This window comes from Vigna unguiculata, chromosome 9, assembly GCF_004118075.2.
Source record: "Vigna unguiculata cultivar IT97K-499-35 chromosome 9, ASM411807v1, whole genome shotgun sequence".
In the NCBI taxonomy this organism is placed as follows: Eukaryota; Viridiplantae; Streptophyta; class Magnoliopsida; order Fabales; family Fabaceae; genus Vigna; species Vigna unguiculata.
The window spans coordinates 13,249,658-13,266,782 of NC_040287.1; the positions used below are offsets into that span (position 1 = coordinate 13,249,658).

Sequence of the window (17,125 nt, forward strand, 5' to 3'; positions counted from 1 at the left end):
TGGGTTGCATGTAAACCAACTTCACTCCAACCTTGTTCTTAAATTCTGATGATTCAAAGGGTGAATTTACATTTTTGGATATGATTTCATGAAATCCGTGAAGAAGGGATTATGAACTTAATAGTAGCATTCAAGGTAAGGGAAGCTAAAACCTAACTACTTGCATGTTATTTTTGTTTTGAATGTTGTTGTGTGTATAAACATGTGATTTTTCACATAGAACAAATAATTGGTGTTGTGAAATAAGTGTTGGAATGTTAAAGTTGTCCAAATGTGTTAAATATAATTGATTGGGTTGTTCTGTTTTATGTGAAGTTGTGAAATTAGGACTGTTTTGGTCTATTTGATTGTTGTTAGGAGATGAAGGAACTAAAATGGACAATATGTGCGTCTTGAAATTGGGAGCTTGGTGGAATGCATTATTGAAGTGTGTATGTTGTCTTTTGTTTTCAATTTGGGTTTGAGGTATAAGCTTATAATGGTGATATTCTGCTGAAACAAATACAACATGGTTTGTGTGTTTTATGGCTTGTTTGAGGCATGAGATGGTTGTTGGTTGGGTTGGCACTCTTAAAATTTTAGGATTTTCAACTTATGTGTTATGCAAACTTGCTAGGCGAGCCCTATATCTCGTTGGGCGAGTGCCAAAACTAACTTTGACAAAGAGGAAATCTCGTTGGGCGAGTTGAGTTTTCCAAATCCGAGTCATCTTGGGAAAATTGCAATTCTTGCTTTGTTAACCGTCGAAATGAGCTAAATTTCTATAGTAGATCCTAGACATGTGATTCTTTGTTTTGACTGAAGGGATCTTTAATTGAAGGTCTGTAGTTAAAGAAGTTTTTCTTGTAAGGTTCCTATAGTTTGGGTTGGTTCTTTTTGCATCATTTTTTAGTCAATTATATTTAATTTGAATATAAGAACATAATTTTTAGAAGTTTTGAGGAAGCTTCAATTTTATTTATAAAATCTCAAACAGTTGTACTGATGTTGTCAAGTCGCCATTTTGTATCTTGATATACTTGTGTGAGAATGTGCAAATTTATTTGTGATTCATATAAATCATATGAACCATTTGGATGATGTACAGATTGTAGAATATATATATATATATATATATATATATATATATATATATATATATATATATATATATATATATATATACACATATATATATATATATACATATATATATATATATACATATATATCTATATATATATATATATATATATATATACATATATATATATATATATATAAATGCGATGTACGAAAGTGCCAACGGGGAACACGTTGATGGCAAAAGATACATTCATTCTACTCGGTATTATCTTACCTTCCCATTTTTGGTATGAACGTAAATGGGAAAAAAACAAAAAGGAAAGGATAAAGAAATTAAAAAAAAAATCCATTAGTTTTTTAATTAATAAATATAAAGTAATTTATGTCTTTTCTAATTATAGAGTTGGCAAATGTGCATAAGTCGGGTTAATTAACTAAGTTAGAGAGAGAGAGTCTAGTAGCGTGGGTGATGAGAGTTAAATGAGGTTTTTATGATGGGATTAGGGGTGAGATCCTTCGTTGATGCCATAAGTTAACTTACCTTATCTATAGAAATTTTATCGATTTCTTAGACCAGGTGGAGCCAGAGCCTTTACTATAATCCACTAATAGGATTTATGACAAGTGCAAGGCTTCTTATGTCCAAGTCAATGCATAAATTCGGAGAATCGAGTCTAGCTTGTCTTTGCCTTGTGATTTTGGAATGATGAAAGGCTAACTTAGGTGTGATATCTTACTATGTGGACATTTTATGTATGAAGTTAAATTATGTTTGTTTAAAGTTATCTTTAATTTACCCTCGCTTTATTTGCATTGTTTGTGTATTTCTTCTTTTGTGACGATCATCATTCATTGGTGTGAGCAGTGGATGATATAGGAATGGATGTACCGCATGATGTAATAGAACCCAAGACCTGAGTCATAGGATAACAAATCTTCTTTTGTAACATGAATTGTTCTTTCTTTTGGAATGAGTTTACTTATAATCTATGATAAGTGTTGCATTAACTGTTTCGGATTATCAAACCTTTAATGTCGCATTTAGTGGTTTTATTCAAATAAGATTTTACGTGAACTAAACCTTAAGATAATTGCATTTGAATTGTACATAAATTTACTTTCATATAGTTAATTATTGATATAAAAGGTAAAGAAGATTTAAAGTAATGTTAGTGGGTAAAGAAATATTGTTATAGCCCAGATTTGAATATAAATGAGTGAAATTACAAAGACAATATAAGCTGATTTTAATAATAATAATAATAATATCATATCAGTTTAATCTATTTTAACAAAATATTAATGAAATTACTTTTAAAAAATATATAGTACTCCAATACTGAGCGGTCTTGTGGCTTTAAACTATGTAATCTACGATTCAAGCTATTGTATTGTGATGTCAATTTGAGTTCAGAATAAATCATATTCGAATACTGATTCAAAATTATTTCATGAGTTTTACTTTTTAAAATTATTTGAAAGTGAGTTACTAAGTTTAGTATCCATACAAGTGATGGCAACGAGATTTAAGATGGAATTTATTGATTACGAAAAGAAAATAAATTCACATTGAAAGATATTCGATGACAAGATTTTTACGGCATATAAACTAGAATGATAAATGTAACTTACAAGGCGAAATGCAAGCAATCACATACAATCACATTACATTCACTATTGTCAGTCAGTATTATATATAAAAGAGAATGCTATTCTACAAATAATAATATCATACTTATTTTACTATCAGATAGCAGATAGAAATGAGTTAGTTACACTTCCACAATAATTTTTCAGTTAAAACATACGAGGCAAGAGGGTCCTCTACATTTCTAATGCATAAAAGAATCGTAAATTTGAACTCCTGGTGAAAAGGGAACAAGAACACGCAATCACCATACAACTATAGAGATACCTTGAATCCTGATATCAAATCCCAGGATCGAACCATTTATTTTGAACCAAATAATAACGTCAGATTCACTGTTTCATTACCAGCATCTAAAGTCAAATTTGGAATTAGATTCTCAAGTACAAAGAAAATCAAAGGAATATTACCAACAAGCCTTCTACACAAGTTTTCCAAAATAAACGAGATCACGATTTTAGTCCATAGCTTAATCAATATTCTAGATTAAAAAATATAATGTGCTCAACTTCATATTTCAGGGGATGGAAAAATAGTACTTGAGTTTCTCTTACCAGCAGCCAATAGCCATAAATTTTGGTGGGACAAGTTCCTAAAGCTTCGCCGTCAACCCACTCGGAATTGGCTTCGAAGAACCATTATCCTTAATGTCATTATCTTTAGAATCCATTTCGCATGCATTAGGTGGGACGTCTACTGCAGGGGAACAATTGAAGAATCCATGAGGCTGCAAAAAAGGGAGCTTTGTAGGTCAGACTGATGGAAAACTTCTAGACGCAATTAAAATATGTAGTATGAACAAACTAATAAGATCAACACTCAAATAAACCATAGACAATAAAAAACGCATTGATGGTCTTAAAATCAGTAGTCATTTGATGGAAAAGATGTGGTCCAGTGAGCATTTAACACAACAATGATACCAAATAAAAATTTACTGATATTACAGTGCCGTTCAAAGTTCTTCGGATTCAAGCACTAACATTAGAAAGTACAAAACAAAAAAAAAACATCAAAACAGGATCAACAAACCATCACATAAAGTAACCTAAAATGATAGGCAAACAACCAACTACTCAAGTTCTCGCAGAAGTCAATATACATAACCAACTGAATCAAGTAATTACCGTGAGCATAAAACCAATGTGCTCTACTGGCATAACCGGCCAGTCTTCTAAACGGGGAACATGTGTGATTCCAAATACATACCTGAAAATAACAGTTAGTCTGAAGGGGAGAAAATTTGACAAGTCGACGGTGGAATGTTCAAGTAAATGGGAAAAAAGAATATGAAGAAACTTATTTTTGACGTTTTAATAAAACAATAAATAAAGAACTGAACAGGTTATTACTTGATGCAGTTACACACTTTTACTGATTTAGCATTACAAATTTTGTTAAACTGAATACTTTCACTTAGTCCAGTAGGAGTGTGTGGAGAAAAGGGGGAAAGGTTACCAAAGAACTATATTAGTTTCTTCCAAAGATCGGTTCTGCTTAACCCATGTTGCTAGTCCTTCACCAACACGCGGATTTTGATTTGGAAACTCTCCTCCAGGAAACATCTCATTACGTGAATATGTTGTTACCCAAAAATTATGCTTCAAGAAAGCAGCTCTTCTTAAAAACTTGGCTTCCGAACCTGCCAATGGTAAGCAGTTTGAACCAGGTACCAGCTTGTATCCCGTCAACTGGCCAGTTCTATTGCATGTTCTGGTGTTCCTTACCTGAAGAATTATTAAAATATTATCAGGTCTCGATCAAAGAATTAACCCAAAAGTCAAAAACAGTTAGAACCATGTTCTAATATAACATACAAAAACCTGCTTTTAAATGAAAGTAAACATTTTCAGTACTAGGTACAAAAGACACCTATTTGTATAGGCTATGTGTAACAGAAATTTCTCATCATTGTAAACAAACAAGTATTCAACAGTTTGACAAAATACAAAATTACCAATGTGGAGAAATCAAATTCCTGAAGAAACCTATCAAATTACCAACAGTTTAACACCAATAATCAGAAGTTGGCTATAAAACCCACAGAAGACTTACAATCCAATGTCGAGCGGTCAAAGAATTACAATCTCGCATGGCTTCCAGTTCAGATCTGAGCAAAGTCTCTTCAGCATAGAAAGCATTGTTATGAACATTATTCTCACCTGGTTCCTCAATTTTCATATTAACCTCCACAACCTACCAAACATCTTGAGAGAGTAAGAGTTGTACATAGAAAAGAATTTGATACATTGTTTATTGGAGTAAGAGAAAGCTGTTCACAAGTAAAATTACAAATAAATCACGAAAGTATCCAATTCTGTTATTTCCGCGTTAAAATAACAATAAAATTGGCTTCTGGATACCTAAGGAACGGACGAGGGATGTCACAAACTTGTAATTTCGGGCTGGGATGAAACAAAGAATTAGGAAGTTTTCATAAACTATGGTGAAAAACTGGTGCACTTTAATATGAGTGTTGTTTATAAATGTTGACGAGTTCACTCTAAAATTATAATCAGTAATCCTTTAAGATGAAACATTCTTGGAGAAAATATGCTTTAAAGGTCTTCAGATATTTCTACAGGATGAGAACTCACTGAGACCAGGACTATCGTAATGACCACTTTATTCATGTTTTAATCAAAATAGGTATGTAATGACCACTTAAATTGATTCATCTACCACTTAACAAGTACAAAGGATTAAATAGAAGTTAATTCTATTATAAATTAATGTTTATTGACATACAGAAAATGATAAAGCATAACCTAGTGATTTTGCAAATTTAAGAATTGTTGAGAAAATTCTGGTAACGGTTCGAAGCATCTATTGCTTCGTTGAAAAACACAGATTTTTTCTAAAATTAATTTTGTAAAAGTGATACGTGCCTTCTAGGCCTAAGAGCAGCTTAGACTGATAAGAGATGATCATATTATTGAAGGTGATCTTTTAACCAAGAACCAACAAGAAAAAAAATTACATTATTTATTTTGTTAGCAGGGAGAGCAATGCAAATAATTACAAAAAACAAAAGGGTGAAAAGAAAAGCTACCCACCTTAACAGCATTGTGGAAAAATGGATGACCTTCCAGATGTTGGAAGAGACCTGATGCTAAATGCATCAAGTGCAATCATATGGCACATGAAGCAATCATATGTATGAGCAAAAATACTCAGCAAGAGGAAGAAGCTAAGATTGTTACCCAGGAGGAGGAGGAAGATCATCTATTTGTTGTCACATGTTTTGCAAGCAACGGAGAGAGTGAGAGTTGGTTGATTGATAGTGGCTGCACAAATCATATGAATAATGACAAAGAACTTTTCAAAGATTTAAAGCCAACCAATATCACCAAAGTTCGGATGGGGAATGGTGATTATATTTCAGTCAAAGGTAAGGGAACTGTTGAAATAACAAGCTACCCAGGTACAAAGTTCATTTCTGATGTGTTTTTTGTACCCCAAATTCAACAAAATTAAAGAGGTTTCAAAGTTGCTTTTGAAGATAATTTTTGCTTGAGTAGAGATGAAAGGGAAAAGTTTTGCTCTAAATCCATTGGAGGAGGATCAAGCTCCTTTTCCAGCCAAGGAAAACACACCTAAGGTGGAAACCAAGGCTAATGTTCCTGTTGAAAATAATGATTTTGTCTCCAAAACTACAGGCCTCAGGGAAGATACAAGGGAAGAGAGAGGGGGAAGTTTGTCTCGCAATATTCCCTGAAAGAAAGATATGCTTTTCATGAAGAGAATCAAGAAAACCTTTATAATCTAGTCCAGGAAAAATCCAACACGGGAAAGCAAGGACTAAGGATCAAGGACAGACCCAAGAAAATGGCAGCTGATCTTCCAGAACTTGATGATCACACACCAACATGAAAGGCTTGTTTATTTGGAAAGCAAAAAAAAAAAAAAAACACTTCCAGTCAGTAGGTTTGAGCATCTAAGACAACAAATTGGTGTTTGCAGATCCTAAGGCAAGGGGAATGTTAGTGAAATGCTTCAGAACTTAAACATGTCTACATTCAGAATTTGTTCTTTTTATTGTTATTGCTTTCCGAGTTTTAGGGAGTCGATTTTAGTTTATTTGTTACATCTATTTTCATGGCTTATTTTTAGAGTCATCTAAAGTTATTCTTAAATTTTTTAAATTGTAATGTTTAAGTTTCAAATAATATGATCAAATATTCATTTGTCCTTCATCAAGCAAATTCTGATTTTCTTAAAAATATTCCAACAAAGTACAAGGGATAAAATAGAAGTTAATTCTATTATAAATTAATGTTTATTAACAGAGACAGAAAATGATAAAGCATAACCTAGTTAGGGAGATTCGTAATTCGGCTTTTGCTTGAAATTACATTCAAACTGAACATAATTATGCGGTTTTGTTCGGTTTGTTTTGAACATAAAATAAGAAGAACGAACCAAACCAAATAAATTTTTAATTTGATTTAGATCGGTTTTGCGGCTTTATTATATAATGTAGTATATGTATTTAGTCTTATCTTTTTTACACAATGGCTTAATCTTATATCATGATGAACAATTTTATTCTTTAGTCCACTATAATTAAATATTTGTTTTTATGTATAGTATTAAACAATTTGTTTACATATATTAACAGCTTTTTATCTTCTTGTATTGACAAAAGAACTAGAATAAAACAAATACAAAGGCACAAGGAGTGTCTTACAACCAAGGAAAAAACAAAACACAAATGTGTTTATGTTGTATCTGTACATTGTGGCATAAATACTACATAATCCCTAGAATCTACATGTCATAAGCCTAATAATCTGCTGTACACGTCTATACAATATTGCAAGAAATTTAAAACATAAACATCAAACATCAATCCTAGTATATGGATTGTTCTTCTAATAATTTCTCTTTTTTTTTTTGCTCTAACACTTTCTCCCTCAAAACTGATAATGTAACATTCACACCATCAAGTAAACTCTTCCTCCACCTCATTCATGTATTAAACATTATTTTACTCCGCTATTACATATTTATAAAGTATGAACCAGGTTAGGTACATTAAGTTTTCGTCTCACATACGTATTCTCTAGTATATAATTGAAATAATAATTAATATAGTAATATTTAAATAATTGATTTTTGTTCAGTTTGCCTTTTATCAGTTCTGAATTCAAAATTTTCGACTTTTATTGGTTATCAATTTTTTGGACTGGTTACGGTTATTTTTTTAGTTCGGTAACCTCGTAAGGTAAAATTTAGTAACTAAAAGCAAATTACCTGATTCAAGGCTTCACCTGGTTTAGAATCAACAGACATGTCCATACGAGCAACAAAAAAGTGTTGATGAACTGGTGCATATAGACCAGGTGCAATCATGGTTCCATATTTTCTAAACTCTCCAGGCAGCAAGGCCCCTAGGCTAAGAATTCCAGTAAGCTTGACTTCAGCTTCAATCCTTCCATCCTGAAAGAACACACACCACCATTTTCCAGAGTTAAATATCATACGACGACAATATAAAAATAATACATGAACAAGTAAACCACATAAAAGATGTTTAAAGCTGAGAGTTCCTTCAACCAAAAATACTCTAAAAGGATAAACAGATGAGGAGTCTTTCAATAATTCAAAGGGTGATCAGATACTGATGCTTGTGAATTTAACAATTATTAAATTGAGATTAATTTAAAATGGCATTGAAGTAAGCATATTTATTTTAAAAGGATATGAAACCCACTTGCCTGATAAAAGTGCCAAAAAAATCCATACTCATAGTTAGCCACAGTACACATGAAAGATACAGTAAGTCTCCTAGATCTTCGGACTTCTGCTAAGCCAGTTCTCCAGTCTTGATGCTTCCAGAGAATTCCGTGATCCTCTTCATGTAAACATACACAGTTTTCTATTGTTTCCACCCCACCAGTGAAATTAGTGAAGTGAGCATCAAAATACTTGATGTAGCCCAAACAATCACATCCCTGTAACAAACAAACATTGAGCTCAGACTATAAGGAGTCCATTCACGGAGAGTACAATGTCAGATTAGAAGAAACAAGAGGACAAATATCTAAAAACCTTCTTGAGGGAATGTGCATTTTTTCCCAAGCCATCTTCCCCAGCATCAAAAGCATTTTTCCGATAATGTGGGTCGTTGGGATCTCCATACGGAACAACCATCTCCACAAAACTCAGCCTATGAGCAACAGGCCTTCGCCCATGACTACCATCAACATATGCAACAGAATATATAACCAAACCTTCTTTGGGTGTGAATCCAATACGAAAATTCCACTGTTAACACAGGAACAACAAAGGCAAGTTATATATATCAAGTTTCAAATTATAGTTTGAATGAGTCAGCTCTTTTGACATTTCCAGTTACAAATTCATAAAAAGTAACATAACATCTACCTTCTGCCATTCAACAAAATAACCATTGACACGGAAGCTTGGACCTTCAGGCTGAATAATTTGCAACGGTTTTACATCACTTCTATCAGAGCCACCTCTGGTTTCACCCGGAGTATAATTCCTCAAGGGATCAACTGGTGGAAGGGGAACAAGTTTACGATCTTCAAACTCTATCACCACCATGTTTTGCATATCAACAAGAACATAGATACCCTCAACTGGGCGGGCATAGCCATTTTCCATGGGGCAGTCACTCTCAGATTGACAAAATATGAGGGGTTTAGCAAGTCTTCTCCCAGGAGCATCTGCTTCACTATAATAACCAACACACCTACGACAAGGTTATGCAGAACAAAAGTTTCAATACAAGTAATGTAAAGGGAAAGAATAATAATATCTCCAGATAAGAGATCCCTCAACAATGAATATCCAACTACAATTACCAGGGATCGACCATTACAAGGTCCATGTCTTCAATACCCCTTTTCTTCATAGCCTCTATAAATGGGGGAAAACTTTTGACTATAGCCTCACATTCTGCATATTCCTCAGCATCCTGAATATAGAGAGAATTTTATGGAATTGAGGTTTGTAGAATATTAGAACTGCATCAGCTTGACAAATTTGGACATATGCGAAGATATAAATCACTTCACAGCTTTTCAAAACTTTACACTTCTAATTATCTTGAATAACAAAGCTTGGACATCCAATTTCAGATTTAAACTTTACCAATACACTAAATCAATCACTTTATTTCCCACTCATGGCAACTGGGTGACATGCAGTTTTGACCATTTAATTTGTTGTTTGTAGGGTTGAGAAAATCAATACGTGAAAGATATAAGTACAGAAAGCATAGATTGAAAAAACTTTAGATTAAATTCTTTTTGTGATCAATACAGACAGCCCAAAAAAATAGTGTGACAAAGATGTAGAAATACTAAAAAAAGTGTTCTGGTTAAATTTAATTTTTTAATCAGGTTTGTTATTCACTCTTCATAAAGGAAACTGTCATAGTCTCATTCATAAGTAAAAGCAAGCCAACCAGCTATAGAGAAATTTATCAATACATTCAGTGACCGGTTCCAAAAATGTCTGCCAAAATCTAAACCATCATCATTAGGGGTAAAATTATTTAAAAACAATAAAGTACTACACGATGGTTAGAAAAGGAATCAGAAGTCATAAGGTAAAGACCAACATACCATTGGAGGCTGAACATCAGGAACAACATGTGATGAAATTACTTTTCCTCGGTGATGACCACCTCGAGTTACGGCATGTACTTGTGACAACTCAACAATCCATATACTAGTCTCGTTAGATTTCTTATTGTAAACAACAAGTCTAGCACATCTTGGAGGGAGTTTGGCTGGAATTAGAGGTCCTCCTCTAGTTCTGGGAAGTAATGATGGTTGGAAAGGCGGAAAGAAATATGCATCTGCCAGTGCAACAACATTTTTATCGGGCTCCAGTAAAACTACTTCAATGAAGCGCATACTATCTCTAAGCTGTAAGATATAATACAATCGGGAAGGAGATGAAACATCATAAGTAATCACTACTTGAACTCATTTAATTGTTGCCAACACCATCCAACTTCCATTTAAACAAAGAATAAAAATAAAAATACAAACAAAAAATCATATTGTAGTTGACAACCTCAGGAGTAGCTCCAGCGGCCCTCACAGTTGCCACGGCCACTGATATTTCAGCAGAAGTTAAAGGGTCCAAAGGGTGGCTGGACTGGGGCCTTGGCATTGCAGTGACTCCTATGCAACATTACAACAAAAATAGTAACATAGTTTAGCTAACATTAAAAAAAATGCGAAAGCAATCAGAACATATATTCAAGAACTTTCAAAAAAATGTTGAAAAGTAAGAGTACTTGTTTGATTTCCTTCTTACTTGTTAGTTCTAAACAAGTTGCCACCACTCAGCAATCAATACCTCATTCAAAATTGATTAAGTTCTGAAAAACTAAAATCCCAAAAACCGAAACAGATGAGAAGCATTCATGTTATCCCGATCTCACTTGAGTTTCGTGTTCCCAACTAGAGAGTGGTTATCATTTCCATGAATAAAAGCATACGACGATAAATACACGCAAGCACACAATCATTAGCCACATATCATTTGACATACCATCATCATACGCACACATACATAGCAGCATGAAATCAGCCATATCGTTTTTAACTACTCATGGTTCTCCATACCTTAACAGCACAATTCTACATTTTAGTCTGTTAAATGTGTTCAAAAATATATACGTAGAGAATAACATGAATGATCTCTAGGCAAAGAGAGAGGAGCTTAAGGATTATTCTATTGCTGCAAATAAGTAATTAAACCCTTTTTTGTATTTTAATTTTTTTATGAAATTAAGGTATTAGATTTGATGTGACGTAAAAGAGAGAGAAACAGAAGTGAAAAGGTGTTATGTTAGGTACCCTTGGCAGCAGAGGCATTGGTGGAGGAATCGACGGGACGAATGAGAGGGACGTCGGTGGCGGCGTTCCACTCTTGCGGCGGGGCGGCGGAACGGGGAATGGCGGCGGAGTCGGCGGCGGGACAGCAAGAAGAGGACGGCGGCGGCGGTAGTGGTGGCGTCGCCTTTTGCGAAGCTGTGGCCATTGCAGAGGATTCGCTATCTCACCGATTCCGCCACCCCAATAGGTCTCAGCACAGTACACTGACATACAGCAATTCACCCTCCTCTTCTTCTTCTTATTCTTCCACTTCCTTCTTATTCTTCTTCTTCTTCCACTGCAACAGCAACGTGATCTGAAACAAAAAAACAAACCGCGCAACACAGAGAAAGTGCAATGAATGAATAATGAATAGGAAGCAGAGCCAGCTGTGACGAAAAAATAGAGTAACTCTGCTTATATACTGCCAGATCAAGCCACGTGTTTTAGTTTTAACTCTCCTAATTCTCTTCTTTTCCCATACCATTATCATCGTTAATTACTGTTCCTTGAGCAAAATCTTACTCCATTATTACCAACGCAAATCTTCATGTTAATTGTAAATTTTTTTTGTTAAGATCACAGCGAATAATTACCAACGGTAACATTTTATATGTTTTTTAATAAAATATAAAATTGACGCATAAAGTTTCACATGCAATGCAATTGAAGAATAAAATTTGAAAACCTAATGGAAAATTAAGGGATGTACGTATTTGGATGGAGCTGAAATGATTTTTAGATACAGAGTTTTCCATTAAAATAGTTTAATTTGATTTTTGTATGTTTTTAATTGAAAATAAAAATAACACATTAAATATTTAAGGTGACATTCACAGTATTATTTATCATTTACACTTCAATATCACGTGAAGTTATATTATCATGTTGTTATCTTAACGTGTGAGCACTAATTTAATGAAAAAATCACATTAACTAAGAATTATATTAAAATGAAAAAAAAATGAAAAGTATTAATAAAAATCGAGATAAAAATATATTTTAAACCTAAAAATGAACTAAAGTTGATGAGATTTAGAAAGAGGATCAAAAGGAGAGTGAGGTAAGAGAGGGAGAGGACTTATCAATGGGGTCCAATACGATAAGCTGGTGGGGGGTTGATAGGACGATCTGCTTTTGGGTTTGTACGTTTTCATAAAGTCCAAGGAAGTAATAATAACCATTTTTGACATGACAACCATGCTTTGCTCCATCCGATGAAAGGAGGCAAAATTAACAAGCAAGCTGCTGCCACTGAATCACGGTACGTCTCTTTTGTGTCTATTGACATTAATTTTAAGATAAGGTCCAGATGTGACCGTATTAAAAGTTAAGAACGAAACATTATATATAATCAATACAAATTTATTAAACCCACTTCTATATTTCGTTGGATGATTGGAAGTAGGGAATAAAAAGGAGAAAGTGGAAATCGAAAGAAAAAAATATATATGAATTTTAACGTGAAATTGTTTAGATGGAGAGGAAGCTAGTAAAATTGAATAAATTCGAATGAAAAGTTTGGTCATAATGTTTTTCTCGTATAATAACAATTATAACCACAAATTTTAGGAGCTAAGTGTTAGTAATTTTGGGTCATGCATATATATGAGACATAATTAAATGTGTTAGGATCATTATTTATTAAGCCAAATAATAAAGTGATTTGACTAAATTAAAGTTTTAGCTAAAGGTATATGTCATGAAAATAAATATTGTGTAGAGACTATAAAGTAATTTGGAATTTGATGAGGAGTCAAATTAGAAATACTAAAACTTGACTAATTAACAGTTTAAAAGTGATCGTGGTCCCCTTCTGAGAGCACACAGAGACATAACGTACTTTTCAAGTTCGTGTTCCTTTCTCTCTATCCCCATAAAAAGAGAAAACTAAAGGAAAATAAATGTGTTCTACAAAAGGAAGATCAATTGATCAGTAGTGCTCTAAATAAGGGAACATCATCGTTATGGCTAATTCAACGTCATTGTCACAGAGCAATCTTTTCCCCCTTTTTTCCCCTTCTTTTTCCCCTTCTGCAGGTCTATGGAGGTGTATTCTGCAGCGACGGTGTCGACGGTGCAATCGCGCGACTCGCGGTGGCTTCCTGCAGTGGCGCACAACCTCTGTTGCGGTGGTTCTTCATGCTCCTTTCTTCACTCTGGTTTCATGTCGCAGGTGGGAGTGTGTAACATCCCTAATGAATATTACTTATTTAAATATTTAAAGATAAAAAAAATAAGTTTAAACGTCGCAATATTATTAATCCCATACGCGGGAAAAATCAAAATTTAAGATTCAATGCGACAACATTCAAATGAAATTAAATCGAAAGTTATTTCAAGTTCCCAATAAACCATTAAAACGATAGTAAATCCCTAGCTCTATCCCAGCTAGCCCTCACTCTGTCGCCTGAGCACCCTCAGCATCACCTATATCATCATCTGCTCCCGTATAACGAATTACACGATCATCGCCAATCACAAATAGAAAGGGTGAGCTCAAAAGATTATAAGAAACATATCAATTAAATAATATAAAATACACCCAATTATATTCTCATAGTTAGACCATGGTCTCATCCTTAATACCCCCAAGGCTTTTAAACCTCCAATTTAACAACAAAGTTAGCCATGGACTCAGGATTCATGATGCTCACACGAACCTGCTCGCTTGTGGTCCTGCCTCTACGAACCTCCTCGCTCGTAGTCCTACTCTACGGACCTGCCCGCCCGTAGTCCAACACATGTGATCCACTAGCTACGTACCTCCCCGCATGCAGCATCTCTCAACTGTGAGCACGGAACATACGAACCTACCTCGCTTGTATCCCCACAGGAGAGTAATTGAGTATGAACCTCCCCGCTCATACCATCACATGTCAACCACCATCCATGAACCTACCCGCTCATGGCACAACATCTCCTGATCCACGTTCGCATCAATGCGTACAACAATACACACAAACTGCACTAAACTCGCTTGGGCTAGAAGCCTTAGCTTAAGCGACCAGGCCTGTCTCGCTTAAGCTAAACTTCCTCGCCTGAGCGAGCATGCCATAGTGGTTCATAGCGAAGCCTCGCTTAAGCGAGCCTTTACTCGCCTAGGCGAGATCGCCCATCGCCCATCGCCTAACACCAAAACACTCACCTAGGTGGCGAGTTAAGCCAAACCACAAAACTCTGCACGACTTCTCGCTTAAGCGAGAACCTCTCGCTTGAGCGAGAGTCTCGGTCGCCCAAAAATAAAACCCTTTTGCCTGAGCGAGGGGCTCAAGCAAAACCATACAACTCTTGCGAGTTCTCGCCTGGGCAAGATACCCTTGCCTGAGCGAGATGTTCACATACAAATATTCTCGCATTTCTTGTTTTCGCGCCTAGGCAAGCCTTGCTCGCTTGGGCGAGAAAACCAGACATTTTCACTGTTACGCACACAGAACACAATGCCAAACCACAATACAATGCCAAAACACAATTTGCTCATTACCAAATAACCCAATGGTCTATTTTTACAAGTCATTCACCAAAACATGTTATAAACCCCCCCTACCCAATTAGACTCTCAAAACGTGAGATGAGACCATACCCAATCATGCATTGTAAAAACCCTTATCTTATTCATACAAAATTCAAGGGGGTTAATCAAATAGCGTGCAAAAACCATAAAATTTCAATCTCATCACATAGAGCACGAAAATTCAGGGCACACAAGCATCAAATTATGCAATTCATTCGTGAAATTAAAAATCAAAGCATAGAGCTCCCCTGACCTGGAAATCCTTGCTTCAATTGCTTACCTAACCTTGGTTTGGTGATACCTAAGAACCTTCCCTTGCTTTCCCAAAACAAAATTTAGTATTTGCTCTCAATCCCAAACTCACCTCTCCACTCAAAATTCGTACTCCTCACCACTCTCTGTGTCTCTAAATGCATTTTAAGGACCATTATGGGTGGGTTATTTTTCCCAACTCCCTTGGCTGCCCATTGCCTCTAGGGTTTCCCCCTTTCACATTCAGATCACTATTATATTAGCAATAAAAAAATAAAGAGACCAATTTCGTTCTAAGCAAGATTTGAACACACACCCTTGCAATTTCCAAGATCAAGGCACAACCAATTCAACCAAGTCATGTTTGTGTCAATTCCTCTAATTCTCTAATTATGTTATCACCCAACATAATCATGCATAATATTAAAATTAATAATAAATCAAATAACACAAAAATGACATACATAGGACTCGAACCTAAGTCCTTTCACACAAACAAGTACTCTCAACCATTTGAACTAATACTTTTTCACGCCACAACAATTAACATTAAATTCCATAAAGGCTTCTACTACTCGCCTTTATTAAATAACTATTTATTTAATTATTTAATTTTCTTGGGTCTTACAGAGTGCTTTACAATGGCTTCGTCAATGTTGCGGTGGTTCGTTGATGGCGGCTCAGGTGCGCGACGCAAAGCTCGCATCTCTGACAGTTTTTCGCATCATAGTGGCTAGTGCTTCCTCATCGCAGATGGCTGCGTGCTGGGTGTTGTCGCAGTGATGGGGATTTCGCGTCAGCAAGTGCCCTCGTCGATGATCTGATTCGCGGTAGTTCTGCAACGCGTGGTTCCGTCGTAGTGGAGGTGGCTCGTAGCGGCGCCGATCTGGTTCGAAGGGGGCGGCTTCAAAGCGGAGGCTCGCAGCTTCTACTCTCTGGTCACAACGGAGATGTTGTCGCGGGTGGAGGAAGGTCTGCCTTGGTGTAGTGGTGGCCTGTGACGGTGGCTAGGGTCCCAATGTGGTTGTGTGCGTGAGGAGAAGGAGGTCGAAAAAACCCTAATTGAATTAAATTAAATTAATTCATTTGAATTTTGGGTTCAAATATAATAATTAAATTAAGATATTTGAACATAAGTATTTATATTTTGGAATATAAATAAAGATGATTGGTTTTAGAATAAATAAGAATTCAAATTTTGGTAGTTTAACATTTTTTTATGAGCAAATTAAATTAAGATGTCGCCAAAGTGACCTCTCTTGAGGAGATAGTTCGTGAAAAATTTTAAATGTTGGTGTTTATGTACGTTCATGGGGGTATTGATCGGCCCAAAGGAAGATTAATATTTGGCCGGATTGCATACACACTTGTGATGATAAACATGTGATAATTATAAGGATTTGCTTTGTCGATGATAAATTAATCCAAAGATTGGTTTGTTCTTGGACGTGCTTTATTATAAATGTTTGATCATTACATCAAGATACCCCTAGCAGTTAATATTACTGTCCAAAGACTTGATATTAATGGTGCATTGGATGTCTTGGGATGGGTTAAACCATTATTTGAATATATTTATAATGATTTATTTTATTATGTGAGCTTAATAAGTTATTCCTCTTGTTTTATATACAGCTACAATTGCTTTTGTATCTGCCAATGTGAATTCTATTTTGATCCTCAATGGAACAAATTTTAAGGATTGGAAGGAGAACATTGAAATCACTCTTGGTTGCATTGATGTTGATCTTGCATTAAGGACTGAGCAACCCTTTACTCCTA

At 35.1% G+C, this 17,125-nt stretch overlaps 1 protein-coding gene across 1 annotated transcript; it reads right to left on the reverse strand.

The window, feature by feature from the left end:
* Positions 1-2,989: 2,989 nt before the first annotated feature.
* On the reverse strand, positions 2,990-11,978 carry LOC114164171 (copper methylamine oxidase-like). The gene is made up of 12 exons (XM_028048731.1): positions 11,560-11,978; positions 10,769-10,878; positions 10,312-10,617; positions 9,547-9,659; positions 9,104-9,434; positions 8,768-8,983; positions 8,434-8,670; positions 7,970-8,155; positions 4,769-4,909; positions 4,172-4,440; positions 3,841-3,922; positions 2,990-3,440 (listed from the first exon to the last, which is right to left on the reverse strand). Exons 1-12 carry the CDS (start codon positions 11,741-11,743, stop codon positions 3,306-3,308), a joined length of 2,310 nt encoding a protein of 769 aa, XP_027904532.1. The 5' UTR covers positions 11,744-11,978; the 3' UTR covers positions 2,990-3,305.
* Positions 11,979-17,125: the final 5,147 nt, after the last annotated feature.

Excerpts from the sequence above, each read along its gene's own strand:
- LOC114164171 (XM_028048731.1), bottom strand. The coding sequence starts at position 11,743 with ATGGCCACAGCTTCGCAAAAGGCGACGCCACCACTACCGCCGCCGCCG. Across the intron at positions 9,660-10,311 it reads CTGATGTTCAGCCTCCAATG|GATGCTGAGGAATATGCAGA; the intron begins GTATGTTGGTCT and ends CTCTATATTCAG. Across the intron at positions 3,441-3,840 it reads ACATTGGTTTTATGCTCACG|CCTCATGGATTCTTCAATTG; the intron begins GTAATTACTTGA and ends CCTTTTTTGCAG.